Consider the following 24,266-nt stretch of genomic DNA (forward strand, 5'->3'; position numbering starts at 1 on the left):
TCAGGTAGTCCCAGTACCTCCTGCCAAGCTCTGTACACAGTTACTGCCTTGCAGTCTATGGCTGAGATTTCTACAGGCTTGCTGCTTTTCTCATTTCAGTATGACATTTCAAGCAAGCCTGATTAAAACTAAGCAAAGCAGAAGCAAAATGTCTCAAATTCCAGGTGTGTAACATTATGGAAACAAAACCTAGATGGATTAGTCTCAGAGCAGGAAAACTAGTGGCAGGGTAGGGGTGTTGCAATAAAATTACAGAAAAACTTGTCCCACAGCCACCCTGGAAAACTCAGCCATTGTTTTCTACCAGATGTGGGGCAGAGCCCCAGTCCAGCCCCAACACATCTCTGATAGCCCAATCCACTGGCTGGCTGCTCCACTGGGTCTCAGAAGTGCAGCCAGCACACAGATGCCAGGATGAAGGAAGACCAGCTGAAGTATGTGGGTTTTTATCATATTTTCATACTGTAAAATTCTGACTTAATGCTAAAAAGAGAGCATCCCCCCCCAAATCTGCCAGAAGAGGTGTCCCTTCCCTATGCCTGCCTGGAGCAGGGGTTAGTGGCTGCCAGGATGCTCCCTCGGGATGGGCACTAAGCAGGGGCAACAAGTACCAAACCCCAGGGCCTCTTTCAGTGGTCCCCAAACAAAGGTAGCAGTGAACTCAACTGAGGATGCTCTGCCAAGATACTCTGCCAAGCCAACTGCCTGGCAGCTGCCAGGGTGCAGCAGCATGGCTGATGGCCCCTGGACACGGTGGGTCCTTCATCCCAGTGGTTTTCCCAATGGAGAGGTGTGGGGAGGGATATGCAGCCTGTCAGTGCCCTGTGGGTGAGCAGACACATGCTCTGGTGGGAAGGGGTACTGAGGCCTTGAGGTATGCCATGGATGTTGTCAGATCAGGCTTCTATTCTCCAGGATCCTGCCCTGGTTTTTGTCCCAGAAAAGGCTGTGATGAGCAAGGAATTAATTCCAGTATTTGTTAACAAGTCCTACAGTCTCCTCCTGGTGAGTCTGAAGACAACACAGGATGCTTCTCACAGTTACAACCACCACCAAATCAAGACAGCAGAAACAATTAAGATGGAAGTTCATCCTACCTATACGAAACCAGGCACTGAATCCCCATGTGTCTGAATCCTTCTGTATTTGAAACTCTCCATTGCCTCCACTGGAGCTTTAAGGCAAAGAATTTGAAGATTTGTCCCTAAATAAAAAGTACCAAATTAATATAACAGCACGGTGAAGTTTCCATTTACTGCACACAACAGTCAAGCTATTCAGACTTATGGCTCCCACTGCAATTGTAATTCAGTTTCCTTGCTCATACATAATGCTTTTATCTACTCTGAATGGGGTTATCTTTAGTTCCTTAACAAGCCCATATAATTCAGCTGTCACAGTTTCCATAAGAACAATACCTTGGAATTTCCTGCCTTTAATTTGGACTAACTCCTGTCTATAAGCATTGCATTAACAATGTTTCCAACTTGTGTGGTGACTATGAAATCAATCATTACGTACATGTTACATATACATTTATAACACTCAAGTGCCATTTGCAGAGGTAACACCTCAAAGTAATGTAAGGATCTTCTCTGGATAAAACCAACAGCCCCAGCTGGGCTGCCTCCTTTGTTTCAGGCTTTGCAGCTGAGATGTTTGCTGTGAAGGAAATTCTCCCACCCAAGCAAGCGGAGAGGACAGATACGAACCTGCCTCAAGTCCTGCCCTACCTGTTCTGCCATGAGGACTTCTCCTGTTGCCTGACCACAGGAAGATGGTGGTCCTCAGGACAGAGATGCCTCCTGGCACATGCAGCAGCATCCCACCTGCTGCAGAAGTGTTGGGAGAGCTCACCCACACACCCCATTGCACCAAGCTGTGCCCAGTAACCAGAGAGTACTCTGTCTCTATTTGGTGAGGACATTTAGCAGCTGAGCACCGAGGCTTCCCAATCAGACATCCTATAGCACACTGACAAATGGCTGGTTCTGTTTTTTTGCCTTCCTTACTCCAGGCCCATTTATTCAGTGCACTCCTTTTGATCAGACAGACCCAAACCCCAAAACATTGTCCCCTTTCTCCTGAGCGTGTCAGCTGATCTGACAGGAGATGTTACCTTTCCCTAAACCACCTCTCTAGAGTTTCACCATTTGTTTTGTGGCATGGAAGAACAACTCCAGTTTGACTATGCTTATACTTGGGCAGTTCCCCCGAGCTTCAGGAGACCAACAGCTCTTCACAAAAGTGCAAATTTTATCTCTCCTTTGCCCTCAAACCACCCCTCCGACAGATCTGCGTGCCAAGCTGTCAAGGAAGGACATCAGGACACAGCAAAGGGCAAGAAAGATTCAGTACATAAAGACCTGATAAACACCACTTTCTAGGTTTTCTCCCTCAAAAGCACAGGTTCCCAGAGGTCAATATATGGCAGGGTGAAAAGTATATTCATAGGCTGAGCAGCCCAAGAGTGACATTTCTTACATCCCTTCTCCCCCTGGCTCCACATTTTTTTCTCATACCAAAAGTTTTCTAAAACTTTGCCTATATTTTCAAACTAAGAATGTCCTAACTTGTGGAATAAAGAGAACTGGGGATGAAAAATGAGAATGACATAAGGCTGGGGTGGGTTATCTCCATTACAGCTCTGGGGGGACCAAGCTGCACGCTGTGGGAAAGCATGAAATAGCAGGAGCCCAGCTGAGGGGCTCAGGGCTACTTGAGCACACCCAGCACCACACACAGCCTGGAAGAATGTCAGCCTGGAACCCACTGTTGTTATGCTGCTTACAGGGAGCAGCTCTCACTCATTTCTCTATCTCCTGTTCACTTGTGATCAATGGTCTTACAGAAAAACAGCACCAATAATGAATAAGTAGCAAAATATGTGCTCTTTGCAGCCCTGCCTATAACAAAGACCATTGGCTGGTCCAAATTACTTCACCTTAGTCATGTTGATTTTTACCAGCTGGGAATCTGGCCCAGGTTTCCTCTGGTTCATGAGGGAAATAAACCATATAGTATCATGGCTGAGTTGATGACGCAGGTAGACCACAATTTCCACAAAATGTGGCTGGAAAGAGGGTAAGGCTGTTTGCACTGACCAGATGGCACAAGCACAGTTTACCAAGTGAGAAAAGATTATCCAGCCACAGAGAGGCTGCTGCTGGCTTGGCTGGGGCTCTGGCACCAACTCTCTGCACGAACCCAAGCTTTCTAAAGAGTCTGTGAGAAGATGAGAATGCTGGTCCAAGGCTGGGCAGGCGCTGCCAGTGACACAGCAGATGCATATGTTCCCAAGAATACTGAGGGGCAGCCTGGCACTCTGGCTAGGGCTGGAAGCTGCACGGTACATGCACATGTAGCCACAGCTATCATTAGGGCTTTGCTGCTTTGGCACCTCTTCCTAATTTACTTAATTTCTATTTATACCATTCTGTTTCTGTTTTGAGCCTTTACGAGATGCTGACATGTCTTGCGCAGAGCCAAACTTTGGAAGGAGGCTTTGGAAAGAAGTCATTTTAAGTGGGGATAAAAAGTGTCAGAGCACTGGGAAGGGCCATTCCAGAGCAAAGGGTGGCCCCTGTAAGTGCAAAAAGGCAACCGGACCAGTCCTTAGGACTAGGTTAGTGCTCTCCTGCCTGGAGATGCAGATTCGTGAGGGTCTATGGAATATACTTGGAGAGTCTGTGAAGTTTTTTGGGAAAAAACTAACCTTGTTGACAGCAGCTTTCCACTCCTGAGTCTGAACCTCCATTGGAAAATGGAGGGAGAGGTCTTCAAATCAAGGGAGGCCAAAACCTGCAGCGTAAGCCTGTCCCAGCTCTGTCTCTGGAGTAGCCATTTATTGTGTCCAACTGATGAGTCCTTCTGAAATAAACCACCTGGTTATTGCAATCACACTGCAAACCATGGGCAGAGGGTGGGGGGCCTTTGCCTCCATCCATGACCCAGGGACTCATTTGTCATGGCTTGACTGGAGGACACACAGAGGGATCTCCTGAGGAGCAGCTTCTAAACAAAAGCTACACATGCCATGTCCAAACAGGGCTGATCAACAGTTTTGGTGGTTAGAACTCCAAGAGCTCCAGTACAAGTAGCAGAGGAAGAACATAGCTGTTGATGCTGACATGTTGCTGCCCTTATGGAATGAGGATAAACAGCTGGAAATGTATGTGATGCACTGGGATGGAGTGAACAATTTCAGGCTCACTGGAACATCACAAATGAAAGGGCAATCAACTGAGGATGCTGAATTCTTCCTTTGCAAATCATTTGTAGGTTGTTTCACTGCTTCATAATGCAATGGGCATCAGTCCCCTGGCTTTGGGAAGACACACATGGCAAGACTGAAGGCTTCCAGGCTGGTCAGGCCAGGCTCGCACAGGGTCCTCAAAGCCTCCCAGTGCAGCAAAAACATTTAAGGTGGATGAACATCTTCAGGTAGAAGAAGAGAAGAGAAACCCTGTTTCTCTGTTAGTGGATGACTGAGGAGGAGATGCAGAATGGGTCCACATTAGAAAATCTTCCTTCTTGGAGGAGCTTCCTTTCTTCTTTCCCCCCCCGCTGAATAATTACACAGTTAGTGACTCCTCTGTGCAGAGCAGTTCCAGGCTTCAGAGCACACTGCTACCTATACATTTCCAAGGCCAGGTGGGCACTGACAGCTGTAGGACATCACTTGAAGCCATTCCCCAGGGGGACCAGCTACTGAAGCACTGAAAGCCCCATCTAGAGCTACCTTAAAACGGGGGAGCTTATTTCTGTATTTCCATGGATCTGGTGTGGTACTCTGCCATCAGCTTTAATTGTTGCTGCTCTGAAGAAAGCCTTTGTTCAGTACCACTGCCTACTTCACAGTGACATCATCCAAGGCTGTGTAAAAAAAAAGCACAGCCTGGAGTAGTCAGCCATGTGATGATGTATAAATAGCACTGACAGAACAATATTATAAACTCTATTGGTACAGCTGAGATAAAGCTCACAAGTTGCTGATTCATCTAAGATATCGGCTCGAGGGATGGCATGAGGTTCAGCTACAATAAACCTTCTCAACTAAAAGCATATTACTTCACCATGAATCAGCTCCTCAGATCTTTCATTCTTTTCAGAAAAGCACCTGTCTCTTCCTGCTTCAGTCCTCCATTACTGAACATGTGAATTATAGGGCCTGGATTTTATTTCTGCTTCCTTTATGCTGAAATACGCCGCAGTCAGAGAGTTCTCTAAGGCTTTATATACACATAGGAAAAGTAAAGCATTCCTAAAACTGCTTGCCAAGTGCTTGGTAACAGTAAGGTTTATGTTATTGTTCACAGCTCTGTTTCTACTTTGCCCACCACTAGAAAAACAAACAAGGGACCATTATTTCAATAAACCTGGAAATACTGACCCATACTTCCAACATATCTGAGTATGTAATGACTAATTCATTTTATGGCTTTCAAAAAGACACATGCAAAGTCAAGTACATATCCACATACAATGTTGTTTTAAAATGGACAAAATGAAACCTCACACACTATGCCTAGAAATACAGGAATTAAAGTAAGAAAAGAAGCCAAGCCATGGGTGACTTGCTCCTTGGAACACACCAGCAGCAATTATTCATGCTGTCTCCCCCATGGCCCATGAATTTTGCTCTTGTTGGATTTAGCTTTTGAAGTATCAGGACTGTAACATCAGCCACGTTGACACTATGCCCCCTCTTCATAGGAAGACCCTGGAGGAAAGTACATGGACTACAGAACCAAAACTGGTACTAGAGTTGCAAATTCAGGGCAGCTGCTTTTGGGAAGCCGAGCCTTACACTGCAGCCCGAGCATGTGTCACAGAAGAGCCATCTGCCTGCCCGGGGTAGGATGCTAACTGCCCACAGCCACAAACACACAGGCAGCTCCAGGAATCCCTCTCTTGTGGCAAAGTCTCACCCACAACGTGGCCATCATATTTTAGACACAATTAAAAGAGGTTTTAATTGTTTAACTTTCAGTTTTCCACACTACATCCACGTGGCCAAAAGCAGTACAGATAACAAAAGGTAACTTCTGAACAGGAGGATAATGAGGTTTCTCTTCCTTCATGTTGGGCAAGCTCCTCTGCCATCAGTACCACACTGCTCAGTGCCTTGACTTGGGCTAATGAGCAGAGCCAGGACGCTCCCAGCCTGCTCCCTCACCTCCTGCATGACTGTCTGTGCCCCCTAAAGCCTTCCCTTGCTTGTGTATCACCTTATGATCATTACATAATGATGACAAAATCTCAGCAGTGCAGAAGACAACACTTCACCCTCTACTATGAACACCTTCACACTGGATCTCCACGGACTGCAGGTGACAGAAATAAGCTCTAATAATGCAATCGCTTTGCAATTTAGCACCCACGATTGCACATACTAGTAACCTACTAAATTTCTGCGTGACAGCAACCTAAATCCACACTGTGTTCCTCCACAGTACGATCCTACACTGTGATCATCACCTACATGAGCACCAACTACAGGGACATACCTGCCCCATTAAAGCAGCTTGCTTGGTACAAGCAGAGCTCTTTATTTGCTGACTGAGTCTCACTTTGCTTCAAAGTTGCTCGTTTAGGACCACTAAAATGAGCAAGGCTTATACAATTACAGAACTTTATATTAATTTTTAAAACTTGCAGATGTTGCAATCTGTACACATGGGAATAGTGCCAAATGTTACGATGACAGAAAAGAGTTATATCGGCTGGGGTTTAAAAGTAAGGAAGCAGGAAAAAGAAAAATCTCACCCCACCACTACACGTATCTGGTTTTGCATATATCTTTTGGTTAGCAGCTTTGCCTTTCTGATAGTGAGTTAATTGGCTAATGTTTTTATGAGCACAAAACCAATAAAATGGTGTGAGGGAAAATGACAATAAAAATCCCTTGTTTGCTCTTGATGTGTTTTTACATTCACTAAATCCTTCTTGCTCTGCCCAGAGAAGACCTTTGCTGCACTGAGTTTCGGAGAGCAACGCCAGCAGTGATCCCACATATCTGCTGCTTGTGTCAACCTCCTTCTCTGGGGTGAGCAGCGCTGGGAAGGGCACCCTTCGGAATGCCACTGTGCCACTGTGCAGTGTCTCAAAGAATGCACAGCTCTAGTGTTGTTTTGGCTGAGGCTGCTGGTGACCAACAGGCTGAGGTGCTTTGCAGAGAGCACTGAAGTGACGCTCAGTGATCTGCATAAGCAACACATGTTTTACATTATCAACATCCCCTTTGTATTCCAATTGCATGTCAGTACTGGTAGAACTTACTCCTGCAAAGACTAGCTCCAGCTTTGAAGCTTGGGACAATAACAAAATAACCTGCTATTTGTTTATGTTAGTAATAAAATCTACCATCAACTACTTTTTGGTCATGGCCCTAACAAGAAGGCTGGCCAAAGGAAACCTCCTCAGTGAACAGGAGATGAAGGAAGTTGACTGTGGATTTTCTAAATCTAGTCCAAGAAGCTGATGGTTATGCCTCAAGTTTTCAATTATTTTAGACCCCAGCTTTCCAAAAGACTGCTTGGAGGACAAACAGATAATGTAGCACTCACTTCTTCCCAGGATAAAGGTTTTGAGAGATGGAACAGAGCCAAACACTACAATTACAGTTTTACTGAACCATCAGAAGCAGCCAAGGAGCAAGGGCACATGCACTGCCTCAGCATGGCAGGCTCTCCTAGTTGCTGTCTTCCCCAGGCATCCCTCCCTGCTTCTCCTCTGACCCTGCCTCTACTCCTTCTGCCACATGGTCAGCCCTGTGGATTATCCCATGCCTTGGGGCTGGAAGAATGTGTGCCCTTGTACTGTACTGTGAAGCCATCTGGGGGACTGCAGCTGCATGTGCATAATCACCAGATAGTTTTGAATTGAGATTTTTTGGTATATATATATATATGTAACATAGCAATGCCACCGCAACTACAGGCATGGTACAGGGGAATAGATCAAAGGTACCTTTTGTACATAATCAATCCTTACGCATTAGTGTTACATTTCTGAGGTAGAAAAAGGCTGGCTTATAAATAATATAAGCCAACAATTTCAACTTTTGGCATCTCTTCCCCAGTATCTTCACCACTGGTGAACATGTGAAGGGAATGTTGTCTCACCACAGCCTGGCTCAAGGGATTTTATAACAGAGCATCCCAATAACACCATAAACTTACATCTAAGACTTCTAATGTAGTGGCACAATTTATTCCCGTTCCCAGTTTAATGGAACCTTTCTGATTGTTTTCACAGCATTCCAAGGGTTGGGGTTTTTTTCTGCTGCATGAAAGGGAAAAGCTCCTAAGGGGTTCCTGAAACGCCTTGTGAAGTTGATGTGACTTATTCTATCATCAGGAGAATGATACAGGAATGAATGTCTTTTTTTTTTAATCTTCAAGTTTCTTAATATTCAGTCCTCATATGGCATAAGGGAGTAAACTCTCAATTACACAAAGGCAAATACCAAGAAATCTGTCAAAATCAATAGAGTTATTCTGGACACCTGAGTAATTTGTCTCTTGGTATGATTCAGTCTCCAAAATCCACTCTGAATATCCATAATAACTGTTTGCTATTCATGTTCCATTTTTAGCTCTGTTATAATTCTGATTTTCTTCCATGTTTCACAAATAGCTTAAGTCAGTTTCTTTCAGAGGATGCTGTTTCCCCAACTTGGCTTCCCTATGAATAACCTCCATCATCACTATGCTACTTTTGCTAGAATGTTTCATTTTTTAACAATAAACATCTATCCCAGGTGCCTTATTTTCAGCTTCATTAAATGTTTTACTAGTTCATCTTGAGTCATGTCAATATTTACCTTGGACACGGTTCCGTATCCTTTAGTTTCTAATACCAAAATTCTCCAGACAAGCTTATTGTTCCTGGCTTGACTTCTACGAGTCACAGCTTAAAACTTTTTTTGATGTATTAAACAAGATGCAAATTCACTCAGCCATTCGCTTTGCTGCCCGCTGCCAGCTATGCCTATTCCAAACATCCCTGAACTGATTCACTCCAATTTCTGAGCACACACGGGCCCCAAACCTGCACTCAGTTACTCTGAGCTAGTTTCAAAGCCATTTAATAACAGCAATTAGCAGAAGAGAAAGCAGAAACCATATATCAACCTCTTGGCTACAGTACCACAACAGACCATTTCTACTGCATCCCAGAGAAAGGGTGTCAGGAAACAGAAGGGGTTGCCAGCTCCTGCACCGTTGTGTTGGCCCTCACTGTGCAAACCTGGATGCTCTTCTGGGAGATGGGACTGCGTTTCCTCACTCCAGCTCTCTCCCCTGCTCCTGATCAGCAGGGCTGACTTGTGCTGAGCCGTGCAAGGGATACCTGAGGCATCTCAGTGTGCTCATCCCCAAGCACTCCTGAGCTGCTGCCCACAGAGCCATCTGCATCCAGGCTGCTCCTCACTGCTGTCGGCACACTTGCTTCCGAAAAGTTGTTCTAAACATGCACGAGACAACAGAGAACAAAAGTTTGAGAAGTGGAATTTTCTTGGTTAATTTCTGCATCTTTACACTGAGTTTACTTCAGGTCCTTTTTTCAAAGCAGTACCACAAAAAAGGTAGTTTGAGGCTTGATATATTTATATTTTTTATTCATGTACTGCACTGGAATAAAACATTTTGAATTTTATATTGGATATAAAAAAGAAAAGGTGTCAAGCTGGGAAGGTGCTTTGAAAATAACAAAGGACTTTATGTGGGATTGTTTGAGGTCATTCTATCTGTTGTTCCTGACTGTATTTAAATTCCTCCTTCCAGTTTGAAATGCCTTTGTCACTCACTGAAAGCAGCAGTGTGGATGAGCAGGGCAGCTGAGAACACACCACAAGGGGATAAACGGGGAAAAAAGCACTCGGATTTTTGGCCATCTCCTAAGCGAATATTATACTTGTGCCATCAACCCACATTTGTCAAGAGGTGTCAATATGGCCTAGAGAAGCAGTGGGCCATGTTCTTGTGAGAGGGGAAATGATTTCACATCATGCCAACCTCCCTGAGCAAGATACTCCTAGGAGCAGTTCAAGGAGATGGCTTTAGATGTTACCCCAGGTGTGCAACAGTGTTCAGCAGAAATCCAGGATATTAAGCTGAGTTCAGAGTGCAACTATGTCAGTGATGGCCACACATCACTGTGTGGCTGATACATGGGGCTAGTTTTGAAATCCCTTGCTTGGGTGCTCTGGCAATAGTAGCACAAGTGAATAATTGCTGCAGTGAGCCCACGTGCCACTGCCACCATCCCAGAAAGAGCCCATCCACACAGCAAAATGAAGCTCATATTTCTGCGCACCCCTGACCCCACTGCAGCTCACAGACTGCTCCCCTGTGCTTTGTCCAAAAGGGCTGTACTGCCAACAGGACAACTGAGGGTTTATTGGGTTTTGAAAGAATTTGCTCAACTCCAAAGCAGAGGTGGTTATTTTCCTCTTTTGGTCTAAGCGAGAATCAGAGATAGAGATGGGAGCTTGAAATGGGGCTATTCAAATTCCTCTCTCTGCCCTATGTCCCCTGCACATAAACTCCAGCGGAGAAAAAAAGCAGCTCGAGAGACCACTGTCTCCCACAAACACACGGAGCCAGAAGATAAAAGGGAATGGCTGAATACTAGATTAAATGCAAGTTTCATGTAAATGATCACTTACAGACACCTAATAAATGATTCTGTGCAATGCATTGTCAGAGATTTTGCTCTGCCATTTTTGTTTTGCATATGTATTTAGGAGCCTTTTCCCCTTGGAGGATAATGTTCAGGTTTTAAAATTTATATTAATCTGTCACTACATTCATCTGTCACTCTGTGAAAGGGCTTCTTTTTTTAATAAAGTGTCTTTTTTTTCTTTTTAATGTGCTCCTGTATCAGAATGGAGTATTTAGGATAAGCTCTTTCAACTGCAGTACTGCACAGGATGGGATGACATGTAGAAGGCAGCTTTTTATAGAGTATGATCTCTTTTGACCCAAACAACTAATCAGAGTTTTAGAGTTTTTGTATTTACCCTGGCTGGGGACTGTCAAAGGGTCTTCACTGCAAATCTCTCTGCTCCTAAGCACAGTCTTCATTTCCAGAGCAAAGAAGGAATCCACCAGGGACAGAGGCTTTGCTGACAGACCCCCAATGCTTGTTTTAGGCAAGACTGTTGGCCCAAAAGCTCTCAGGATGAAGTTTTGATTTGGTCTGGGGGTTTTTTTGTTAGTTTGGGTTGGTTTTTTTTGCCTCCATTATGGCAGGGGTGCCACTCCAAAAAAACTACAAATTGCTCCTTTCAGAGCAAAGGTTTTTGTCAGGCTCTGCTGGGCACCATCAGATGTCAGCCCCCACTGCTCTCCATCCCACCTTCCAGCTAGAGGGTACCCCAGGCAGTGGAGCTGCATCATTCCCACCCTCACCTCCCTGTCTGGTGCAGCTGAGAAAATCCCCCTCCGAGGTGCAGCCTGTGTGCTGACTGAGGCACAGAGACCAGTTCCATCCTTCCATCTCTGCTTGGAATATGGACAGGGAGGGAACAATACAGGAAGGGACTACAAGGAACACAGACTGCAGAGGATGCCCATCCAAGCCTCACATTCCATGTTGTTGCTGTCCTGGACAGCCACCCGAGCCAGCTGCTCACCCAGGGTCTCACTCATGTCTGTACACCCAAGCCCCTGTGGCCCCAGAGGACACCCTTCTCTGCTCTGTGCTGTCTCAATATTTCTTGTTCCAAGCTTTGTAGACTTGTGACCAAACTAACATCAGGTTACTGTGCCCTGATTAATCAGTGTATTTGCTTCCTCTCGTTCACTCTTTGCTTATATACCTTCAATTATTTTTTCTTGCAATTATTTTCTCTTCACATCAAAATACCTGGAAGCATTACAATAATTTTTTCCTGCTGCTCAATATGAGGATTTTATTTGCTAAAATCCACTTGATCTCTTCAACAGCACAATGGTTTTACAGGTAGTATTTCACACAGGGCCCATGATTTCAGTGCTGATTGCAAGACAGAGACATGCCATCCCACCTGTTTGACTCCTGCTTTCCCCACAGCTCTGGGAATTTCCATTTCACTCATCTTCATTCCCACGAGCCGTCCTGCATTTGGCCATATGATTGCTTTCCTCCTGGAACAGAGGGGACAGTCATTCAGCCTGCAGGTCATACCTAGATTATCTTTAATCACTGTGCAGCTTTGCTGACCGCAATCTCATTTCTTCTTTCAGAATGAGGGAAAAACCCTCCACGAAAAGACAGGGAGTGCAAAGATGCTTCTGAATTAGTCACTGAAAAAAGGTTCAAGGCTCAATTCTTATTACCAGTCTCTCCAATGGAAACACGGGGTGACTCCAGTAAAATCAGTGGGACTGCAATGGTGTAGCCAAGATCCAGATCAAGATATAGGTTTGGGAATATGCTGCTCTGAGCATTTCTTTTTATTAGACATCTCATCTCCTGCTTTATGAGTTATTTTGAAGGTTTACTGTATCCAAGTAGGAGCAGGAGTTCAGATTATGAACTTTGATCGCTCATGGTTTATTCAATATTTTTAATAAAGTTTGAAAAGGTTCCCTTCCATCAAAGAATGTCCCCTTTGATTAATCAATTGAATTTGATTTTTCCTTCACACAGAATACAAAGCAGTGTACTCCTTTGCCAGTTGTTTACAGGCAGCTTTACAGCACACAACAGAACAATTATTTTCTAAGTATAAGAGCTGTGATCAGAAATGTTAATAAACTACTCAATAATGCAGCATCTTTTCTCTCCTTAAAAAAAAAAGCCAAACAATAAGGACATATCAAGCTATTTTTAATATAATCTGCATACTTTCCAAATAACATATTCAGGAAACAGAGTCATCTTAAATGGCCTTCTTCACATTTACAGCTGTAACAGCTGCAGTAGCAGCTCTGTCAGACTTGATTTTATTCAGTTTGCAGGATCAACATAAAATCTAGGCTGAAAATTAAAGGGAGTAAATGTCCCCTTGACAGTCAAGAGAATGGTTTTGGTCCAAGAGTATTTCTGGCCACAACTTGCTTTCAAAAGCAGCTTTGTCATCTGTGCCTGGCCTAGTCCCAATAAGTACTATTATGATTTGTTACATTTTCTATAGAAACGGGAGGCCATTTATTAGCCCCAAGGTATTGTATTGAGCTTCAATTATGTAATAGGCATTATCCTGCTGAATATCCGAAGCTTTGTAAGAAAGTTTTAGTTCTGGAAAGAAATGTACAAGGTTCTCAAATGATTTCGAGGAAGATCAAACTCCCCCTTTTTTTGCTAGTTGAAAGAGGAAAGGTCCCTTCTTGATATAAATCATGAATAATTTGAATAGACTTTCTTCTAAAGAAAAACTCCTTTTTCTTTGAAAGCCATTGATAGCTTGGGATTCAAGCAGAAAAGAATAAAAGAAGAAATAATAGTTTCTTCCTAGAAGAGAATACTATAGGTATGCTGCCAAATTAGCAAGATTTTAATTTAATTATAAGCGAGGAGTGCACGTGTGATTTGCTTGCTTATGAGTGAGGAATGGGGGTCTTTCCCATACATGGAAGAGGAGAGGGCAGGTCCTCAGCTGGGTTAAGCCCTCCTAAGGCTCCCCTGGTGCTGTGTTCACAGCCCATGCACAGCCTGTCGAGCTGCCCTTCATGGTTCAACAATGCAAACTACTGATACCTAATCAAATCCCAATAATTCTGGTTCCCCTGAGCCATGTGCACCTCCCAGACTTGTCAAGATTAACTACCATAAAATAACTAGTTAACTAGTTACCTGACATCCACAAAATAGCTGTTACCTGACTGCCATAAAGTAACTAATAACCAGTCATCGGGCATCACCCTCCTTCTATTGTCCCTTAGAGTTTGTTTAAAAGAACCCGTAGATTTTAAAAAGCACTGACATCTAAATAAAAATTGATCAGCTCCAAGCAATTTCACCCTTCACAAGCCATTTTACATGATTGAAGGCTTCAGCTCCCAGTTCTCAGAGGCTTCTCCAGCTCTCAATCACATATGAATTTTCCCCTGCTCTCTGTCAACAGCCAGACACTGCAGTTCCTGTAACTACCAGGTAAAAGTTAGTCCAGCTGTTGCATCTGACTTTTAATATTTTTAAACTAGTAGCAAATACCCCCAATGCACACAATGCAAATACAACACACACATGCAACAGCTGCTCTGCCTCAGAGCATAAATGCAGTTACTCGTAGGTATTCTAAGGAAATGGAAAAGCCATGTTCCCAAGGCTGACAGATTTCTGAAATGATCTTTCTCTAACGTATGCTCGGTTTAACTGGTATTTTAGTAAAATGACTCTAGCTTTATGCCAGCTGAATAGAAAGCAGAAAGTAAATCAACAAGCTTTTTTCAGATAGAATTCAGTATCTCAAAAATTCACAACCAATGGAAATGTGCTGCCGAGGCTGCAGACCTATTACAAACCCAACCAATTCAAACACCACTGCTACGCCTCAGTGTGACTACAGCCATTGCACAGGAAGCATAGGTGTGCTTGTATCTATGTTTTGCCCTCTGTGAGGGCAAGGAAGAAGAAAGAAGGGGACAGCAATACGTTTTAACCACAACCATGCCACCCCCTGGTTATTTTTGCAGTATAAATGAGTTATGTATGGATGAAATGCATTTGCATTTCATTCACCAATTCCACGCAGAGAAGCAGTTAAGCGCCCTTATTTTTCACAGTAAGAGAAAAGAAGCTGGATTCCCAGTTTATCTTAAAATATGTGAACTGAAGTAAAATGCATGTGCAAGTAGCATGTTTCTTGCATCAAGGGAAATAAGGCATCAAGCCAGAACCAGATCTTGTTTGCCACTATGTAAACGATGAGTAAGTCTGGTAGGGTCAGCAGAGCAGCAGCAGAGTCACATGAGTCACAGCACGCTGCTCTTTGGAAAGATTGCTCCATGGCTAAATATACTATTACAGTCGCTTCAAGAAAAGCTCTGCGTCAAGTTCTAATAAATGCTGGCAGTGACGCTGAGCTCTGAGCAACCATAAAGCCAAAAGGATGAATAGGAATTAACAAGTGGCCTTAAAAACATATTGAAGAGAATCGGAGTTTTGTCTGTGCAAGAACTGAAGAATGAGAACTTTTGGTAGTGAAAATCATGACCTAATTTTTCTGCCACCCAAATTTAGCCACCTTTCAGATGGGCCTGGGGAACAAAAAAAGTAGAAAAGGAAACGGAATTTTCATCAGAATTGAAGCACTGGAAATACCACTAAACTCAACAGACAAAGTCTGTACAAGTTAGCACTCAACTACATGAAAACACAGAGTTTGTTTCACTATAATTTTTACCAGGCTTGTCCCGGTAAATAATGACTTGCTCCTCCCAGGGGGATGCATTAAGGAACCTACAGTTATCAGTGAACAGGGACAGCCACACCAACACAAGCCAATCCAACATCCCATCCCTGTGATCAAGCAAAACAGTAATTCTGATAAACACCCCTTATATCTCCATCTGATACACACAGTGCTGAATCTGGAAGAACGAGAGCTCAATAAACCATAAAAGAGATGCCCTTTGATCTTTTCTTTTTTCAGTGGGGTCATAATTTAGCGCTACCACAACAGTAGTTTCAAGTAACTAAAATTGCTTATCAAATGTAGGTTTGCGTTCTCTATCAACAAAGTCCTGAATTAGAAGAGATTTCATAATTCCTTATGAATTGCTCTCCTACCTAGTCTTTCCACTGGAAGCCTGATTAAATGAGTATTATTTCTTCTTAAGTGGTTTTACAGGTCGTTTATCTTAGATTTATGAGTATCAACCTACTTTAGAAGGTATTAGATAGCTTTAACGTTTGACACGTATTCTCTAAATCATTTACAGTGCTCTCCATTTGCACTAGACGATCGGTAATCTTCTCAATATTAGGTTTTATTGACAATGCACCATATAGAGTCCTTATTATATGGTAATGATTTAAGATAGGTGCAGGACTAGGAACTAATAAATCCAAAAGCTCATTTTTGATTGTTGACACAGAGCTGAGGAATAATGTGCGTCCACCTAAATCACTCTGTTTCTCAATAACATCACACACATACGTGTTTAACCCGTTTGGAACACAACGCAGGGATGTGCAAACAGATCCTAATTCTTGCCTTGAGCCTGATGGACTTGTGTTTAAAGCTCTGTATGTTCTCAGAGAAAACCACCAGTGGATGTGAGAGTCCCCTGCGAAGTGGAAGCACCTGCATCCACCTTTCAGCATGTGGTGGGAGGAGCAGGGGGCTCAGCCTGGGTCTCCTGTCTCCTGAGCTCATACCCAGCTCCCCCAGCTCATCACACGCTCCTCCTGCTACTCCGGCCCAAGCACACCTCTGTCATACCTGAGTCATGCCAAGGTAAACATGCCTACTGAGATCAAGAAGCATTTTGTCTGAATAGGGAGTTAGTAAAACTGAGATTAAGGGCTTAAAAACCATCCCCGTAATTTATATTTGGGAGACAATATTGAAAGCTGACATATATAACGAAGACATACCTTCATGTAGCCCTACACAGTAATAATTTCACAGAAATATTGGCATTCACAGTAACTGAATTCACTTGAATAATGGATTCGACTACTTCAATAGAAGATCAGCCCCCGTATCTATATTACTCACAGAAAATTAGAGCAGAAAATAAAAAAATTAAAGCGAGAGTCTTTGGTAGCGAATGAACATCTCTCCACTGAGTTCTACAGAATTAAAATCTCATCTCCAATCCTGTAATCCAAAGGTATGTCTTTGAAATGCAGTCAAGAGATCTGTATCAGTCCTGCTTTTATAGTATGTCACTGGAAATGGTTTCTGGGGCATCGGAGCTGCATGATCCGGCCATTTGTTAAGTTGAAATGTGACATTTCAAAAAAAGGCTGGAATGATCTCAGAGCAAAACCAACACAAAAATCTGAATCCCTCTTTTATCCAAACAGCCGCCTGGTAAGGAAACTCTAGTGAAAAGCTGGTGTTAGTGGCAAAACTGCCCGGTGACAATTACACACAACTGTAATTGTGAACAGCAGGGAAGTACAGGAAAGAGGTGGCTTTCTCTCACCTTGCTCATTCAGAAAAACAATCCAAAATCCTAACTCAGGCTAGGGGCTTGTCACGCCCACTCAGCTGTTTACAAATGAAGTCAATAATAGAGGAACTGGTCCTACTAAACACTGAGCACCCCAAACTCCAATCAGTATAAAACACGTCATTCAAAGCAATGCAGCGAGCATTGCTGTTACTTTGTCTGTCTTTGGCAAGACCAGGCACAGATTTACTGGGAGAAACGAGGAGAAAAATATACCAAACCAAAACCATTATCCTCCCCAGTGTCATACACACACTTCTGCCCTCAACACAAGGGACTGCCTGCAGCACCCCACCTACTACTGCACTCTCAGGCCATTTACTAACGTGCTGTCAAACAGCAGAAACATCACAAGTTCTATTTTCCTCATTAGTGGAGCCAACCGCATTCTGCAATGTGCCTATCTACATATTTTTAAGCTTGTTTCATTCACTCAGTTCCTAAATCAGCAAAATTTAGCAATCTTCAGCATGTCTCTGCAATGAGTGAAATTTCTTTTACTACTGGGAAGAAGGGAGGAGGTCAAGAAGGCTTGGGAAAATTTGTTAGCATGATCTGTAATATGAATTTGGCAGAAAAGAAATTGAGAACATTTCTTTGGAAAACAATCAAAGGGCAAAGTTTTCCTCTCGGAGTTGCATGGTAATTCATGACTTACACGCTCCAAAGAAATTTGCTCTGATGATTAGAATAGTAAACTATTCGCTGTCTGCCTGACAGACCAAAGATGGTCATTTTTCCTCCCTTTGTCAGTATCTTTCTGTTCAGGCAGGGCCATGCGTGTGTCCCTTGACACACAGATAAAGATTGAATGATGCATCTCTGCTATGGAGGATTAATCCAAGTTAGATACGGCATGAAATGAAACGACAAACAGTAACAGCGCAGGTGGCAAAAATTCTGGCTGAGTCCTGCACAGACTGACACGTGCTCTCTCTTACCTGGATCTCAGCTGCTCTTGCTGTATGTGAAAACTCAGTGTCTTCGTGGTTACCCACTCACTCCATCTCAACACATACAAGCGACCAGCAAAGCTGAGGATCTTGAAAGCCTCTGAGATGAGGAAACTCATACTCCGGTATCCACTGCAGCTGGGGTTAATCAACAACACAAAATTACAGTGTGGAACTTTTTGCCATTGAACAGTGGGGTGGGCAGGAGCACAACTGAGGTCAAGAAAGGACTAGAAAAACTCACAGAGATCATGTCCTTTGATTTCAACTCACCACAGAGTCTGGGTGCATACTTTGGCTCCACAAGTTTCTAAAGCACCAATCCATGGAAGGGTGTGCCTTCATCCAGTGGAACAGGATGCCCTGCTCCTATACTCTTCCCTAAGCTTCTCCCATAGCCAGTGCCAAAAGAAGGACCCTTGGATCCTGCTCTGTCCCAATATGACATTTCTTATGCTACAATCAATGCAATCATAAAACTAGACAGGAAAATTGTCTTGGCTGGTGTTTTAAAGACATGATATTAACATGTCAAGAAAATGTTGCGTGAGACCTCTTCTGAAAGGGCTAAAAAGAGATAAAGTAAAACTTGAAATATTCATGTAGACTAACTTCAGTGAAGAGAGGCAAAATCCTGAGGCCATCTTTGCAGCCACTGAAGGAACAGACTCACCTAAAAGGTGCTTCAACCAACCTGCAGAGACTCCTGCCATGAATCTACACCCACATCAGCATCCCAAACTGACACAGCTCCACCAGCCTTCTTCCAGAAACAGAAGTACCATACTCATTTAGGTGAATAACTTTTTTGGACCATTCTTCCTCACAGCTTCCTGCTGTCAGGCCACAGGTCTATCCTCTTGTTCCTCCTACCCTACCTGGCTGGGGTGCTTGTAGCGACTCACCTTTTCCTTTTTCGTTCTTTGAATCAGCTGCAGAAACACTCAAAAATATATTGAAAATACACACAACTCCCAGCAGGCCCAGGCAACCCCGTGAGTGCAGAATTCTGTAAGAACAAACCTCCCATTAAATGCACCCTCTGTTGAGTCAGCAACAGCACAGGCTTTAAAGCAACACCACTAGGCTGTAAAGCAGTCCACTATGTAAAATGTCAGGTTGTTTCTACCCTGGAAATATATTACATTCCGTTCTTTCTGCAGCACTACTAATTCTATGTCCTATTTAATGCTCTGCATCTGAATGGGACTCAATTACATGAGTCACTGCAACTATCCTTTGATTATTTTTTTTTGGTACATGTGATCTGAATCCTCAACTGCTGGAGCCCAGAGCTTGCTCTGCACACTCAAAGGGCTACAACAGAATGGGCTGAAATGCTACATTCAGTTTTGAGTTGCTCGTGCTTGGTCACTGCTGTCACCTCCTTGTGAGGGGTGGTGGAGGAGCGGAGGTGCTCCAGAGGTTGTTCAGATAAGTACAACAGGTACACCTGGAGGGATGCATTTGGGTGATGCTGAATTCAGCCAAATCATTGCTGAGGAGCCTGATTTAAACAGGCCAATGCTGACTTTGCCCATGTTTTGTGGTCAGGTTGGCAGTGGAGGTTATTGAAGAAAATGTCTTTTTCTCACTCGCGAAAAGCTGAATTTGAAGCCTACGCACAGTGGCTTTTCTGGGAAAGCAAATTTTCTAGGAATGCCAGTTACAATTTTAGGAAGGAAACAATGTGGTAATTTTCAAATTCAAATCAAGTTTTGGCACAGAAGAAGGGAAGCAAGGCTGGAGAAGAAAAGGTCATGACAAAACACTATGAAACAGGTAAAAAACTGTTTTCTCTTTTTGTCTCCTTTCCCAACACTTTCAAGCCAGCTACTTACTAGAAAACCTGCTTTCCATCTAAGCTTCCATCACTCTGTCAGTATAATGCAGGAAAGCACTGTCTGAAAATAGAGCTTTTCTTTTACTAGAGTATAATTACCAGTTGTTCACTCTCTCATTATAAAATGTTAGTAAAGACCAGTATTTTGCCATGAAAATGCTAAAAAGCATCAATATTATACTTTATATAGGAGAAAATATACTGTTTCGTCTGTCCTCTGACCCCTGAAAAACCACCAAAGAAGGTAGAACACGACACCTCTTCCCTTCATTTCTACAAGATCTGATTTAAACTGAGAGCTCTGCAGGGTTGGAACCCGTTAGGAACTATGTGCATTGTAAAGAACTTTGTTACATCAACAGTGTGGCAAAAAAAATAACCAGAGATTGTTATACCAAAGCCTCAACTGTAGATTCCAGGAATGACAGCATAATTATTTTTAGAGATGACTATAGCAGTAACTCAACATGACACGAGAGGCTGGAGAAACAGCAAGCCTGATTTAAACCAATGGAAAAGCCAGGAATGCAGAATGGAGACTGTTCTTAATGCACCATATTGCATCTGAACATTTTGTTCCTACCCATCTATCCAAAGCATGACGTTTTGCATTTCATATTAACATTCTGAAAACATTAAAGGATTCTTCAATTCCATGTTCATATGCTGTGTCAGAACACGCACTCTGACTGCTTAGAGAGATGCTACGTCTACCTTCTACTCATCCTCCCTCCTTCAGCCTCCTCACCATCCTCCTTCCCACTCCCAAAAAATCCCAGGGGCTATTTTTTATTGGTAGCATTATTTAGTTCAGCAGAAAGATGGTTACAAATATAGTTTGTGGGATTTGGACTTCACTTTGGATTTCTGCACTACCTCAGCTGTTATGCATATGTAGTGACTGCTAACAAATCATCACAGTATTACTCGATGTTCATATACAATTTCTCATCTTCAAAGCACTTTAAAATTTCCCAGAGGTTCCACAAAATCTGGGAGAGAGAGAGAGAGAAAGAGCTATGGGCAAAAGCCTTTGTTTAGCATTGGTCTTAACATAAATCACAGCCAGTCCCTTTCTGCTTAGCTCTACAGCAGGAATGCTGCAGTCCTCAGATTTAGGTCTGAAGTGCTAAACAATGCTAAATTGCCAATAACACATTTTCACTAAAAAGTATTTAAAATACTCTTTGTCATATGGACAGCTCTCTTCAAAAGTTCTGTTCTCACCTTTGAGTTCAAAACCAGGGAAATGGTGACATTAGCATAGTGTGCTGGGAGATGGATTTATGTATCAAAGTAAAGGACATTTTGATTTCAGAAAGTTTTGATAACAAAAAAAGTTGTATTTCATAGCAATAAAACAACAAAAGAACACAACCAGGAATCAAAATATTTTTTTTAAAGGTAAAACTAATAATGTTTCAGGAATTCCTTCAGTGTTCAAAGCAGAACAGTTAGCTGTTAATAGCTGAAAGGAAGCTCACAGTAATTTCCTGGCCAGCACTGGAAAGAGCAACCAAGAAAACTTGGAAGTGAATCATTACAGAGCTCACTTCTCCTTAAGACTCACCAGGGGAACAATCTTTTTCAGTGCTCAGAGACCCAGTAAAATACTCTGTCCACTTCAAACACTGAACCATTGCTTTACAGGAGCTCAGAGCCTACATGTGACTTGCACTCCGTAGAGCACGCCCAGGCTGCTGGTGCCCAGGCACAGTACTGGATGTGGTCTTTAGCTGTGGGACCACTTCCCACTGACCAGCACATGGGAATGACCCCTCCTTGGACCCACGCCCGCTGGGAGCAGCCCCTGCAAGTCAGGCACCACCAAACCAGACCTTTTAGGAAAAATGGTACAAGCCATTTTATTTTTTTTTGATTGGGCTGAGTCAGGCTTGCCAATTTTTTTCATTTACCACCATCAAAAAACGGGGATGAAATGAAACAAAAATGAACTTTTTACTGAGTGGGAGACAAATATGAAAATGTAATGAATAGAACACTCTATTTTTCAAATATTCCACTAAACATGTAATCCAATCCAGCCTTACGCTTCGAAGCATGACTTGTACTTCACATGCTTTCTAGGGCATAGAGTTCTGTGACACAATAAATACAGGCCACAGTTCTGAAACATAGATGTTAAACCGGTTCTTCTGAGGTCATTTATTTGGTTGAATTCCTTTTGAGTATGAAACATTCTCTAATGTCTGGAAAAAATATGGAAACATTCTCAGATGAAAGGTTACATGCATTCCAGAAAAAATTCTCCTGAAATCTAAAGGAACTCTTCTTGGGAATACTGAAGTGGAAACTCTTCATTTATGCAATTTTAATATGGTGGAAAGAAAGAAGTGTAAGCTATTAAGTGTGTTTTAAAGCTTAGGAAGCAAATTAAAATGAAATAACATACATATTATTAACGAATAGCTACAGTGAAAAGTGTGTAATTCCATGTTAAGTAAATTCTCTCCTTATTATATCTGCAGTGCCTCAAAATGATGTTTCCTCTCTATGTATTCTCCTTGTAGCAACATTTCCTGAAAAAAACCATAGGTGTAAAGCAGAAACTGTTAAATATTTCAAAACTGGAAGAAGGAAAGAGAATGAAACTTCAACTTTTTTTTTTTTTAAGTTAGGATTTCTATTCAGAAATAAACTGAACTTTGACATGTTTTGATTCTGTATCCTTCTGTTTATAATCTTCAACTTAAGCCTAAACTAAACAACAACGCTGGCAGAACACAGTAAATTTGAGGAACTGAGATGAACTACTTCTAGGTAAATGTTAACAGAACCACTTTCCTTTATATAGGAATAATTATGTTCAGGCAGGGAGCCAGCTCTGTGCGTGCCATCCCCTACTGCCCCATTCCTGTGAAATCCAGCATCACCTTTCTTATCTGGCTATTTAGGAGTTTTTAATTTTTCTGTTCTCCGAGTCTAAGCTTCTTCCTGCATTTGCAGCTTTTCATTTATGTCCGCCTGTAAAGAAAATCAGAAGAAAGAAGTGGTTATGATGGAGCTATCTTGGGCTGCACATTGTCTTTGTGGTTTTGACACACTGTAGTGCAGCAAGGCAGACATTATCCTACACACCTTCCTGTTTTGCAGACATAACGGTGTTCCAGCCTGGACTTATGTGATAACACGTTATCATATTGCCGTGCACAATCCCGATGTATGGCACGGCTGCCATCAGCAGGAAGGGATCTGGGACAGCCATTCCTCACGTAACCTTGTTTTGGGAGATAGGATAATTTGCCCATATTCTCATACAGCCTTTACCAACAGACACCAAACCAGAAAGATTGCTTTGGGATTTGGTTGTTGCCACTGTTTTCCTTTGCTGCAGATGTTTGTTCTCTAGTGTAATGTGTTTTATTGAAACATTGCTGGAATTAGAAAGCATTACTGAAAATGAACAATAAAAAAACATACTGCTGTGGTGCTGCTTGTCTGACTTAATTACAAGCAAAATTATGAATGTGTATCTCATTCTGGAAATTCAGACTGCTGTAGACATGGAGCATTTAATTTGGAATGTAGCATTTGTGGGGAAGGTACAAGGGTTGGGACATATTTTAGCAAAATCTTTGGCAGTGATAATGTTTAGCAATCTCTGATTCTATGGCATTTGGAAATGTGGGATCACTGGATAAGGGGCCAAAAATACTGGGAGTTTATAGGTAATTTACATATATTTCTCAATATCAGCATTCATTACTCCAAAAATACAAGAGAGACAGAAGGAGTGCAATGACTTTAAGAGTCACAAAGTTTTGCTCAGACAAGTGGAACAGGCTCAGAGGTCCTTTACAAACTCTGCACAAACTATTCCAAAACTTAAGAGTTGCATTCTTAGTGGAATTCAGGCGATTCTGATAAAGCAAATGGATTTGTCCCAGAAACACGCAACATTTTAGGGACTTTGTGTCTTCTCAGTCCTAGAAATCCCCACCAGCGCTATTCTGCAATCTGTCAATGGATAACCACAGTTAAAATGTTTTCAAAGTTCTCAGTAGCTCAGATTGGAACCAAAAGGCTGGAATTTCCCTCTCAATTTTGTACCTTTGCAGATGACCTTCACTATAGTCAATCCAACCTCAAGCATCACCAAACATGTCCTCACCCCTTTACATTATGTGTGTATATTTAGTTGTTCTGCTGTGGAACACTGATCCTTAGGTTAATCCTCTCCTACCCTCCTTCACTATGGCTGCTGCTGAGACCACTGAGTGATATCAGAATAAAAGTTGTTTTCTAGACTCAGTTAGAACAACAGTTGCCTTGTTAATGCATATGTTAAGATACAATGCAGACTGTGAAATCACAGTTCACACATAACAAAAA

The 24,266-nt window shown here is 42.6% G+C and overlaps 1 protein-coding gene across 1 annotated transcript in view; it reads right to left on the reverse strand.

Annotated features, from left to right (window-relative positions):
• Window positions 1–19,905: 19,905 nt before the first annotated feature.
• Window positions 19,906–24,266, reverse strand: part of CABCOCO1 (ciliary associated calcium binding coiled-coil 1) — a 53,055-nt gene continuing 48,694 nt past the window's right edge. The window contains exon 9 of the mRNA XM_027694131.1: window positions 19,906–22,898. Within this exon, the coding sequence (XP_027549932.1) occupies window positions 22,857–22,898 (42 nt within the window). The 3' untranslated portion in view covers window positions 19,906–22,856. The remainder of the gene's footprint in view (window positions 22,899–24,266) is intronic.

The sequence above is a fragment of the Neopelma chrysocephalum genome, unplaced genomic scaffold (genome assembly GCF_003984885.1).
Source record: "Neopelma chrysocephalum unplaced genomic scaffold, ASM398488v2 Primary Assembly neopelma1_96, whole genome shotgun sequence".
In the NCBI taxonomy this organism is placed as follows: domain Eukaryota; kingdom Metazoa; phylum Chordata; class Aves; order Passeriformes; family Pipridae; genus Neopelma; species Neopelma chrysocephalum.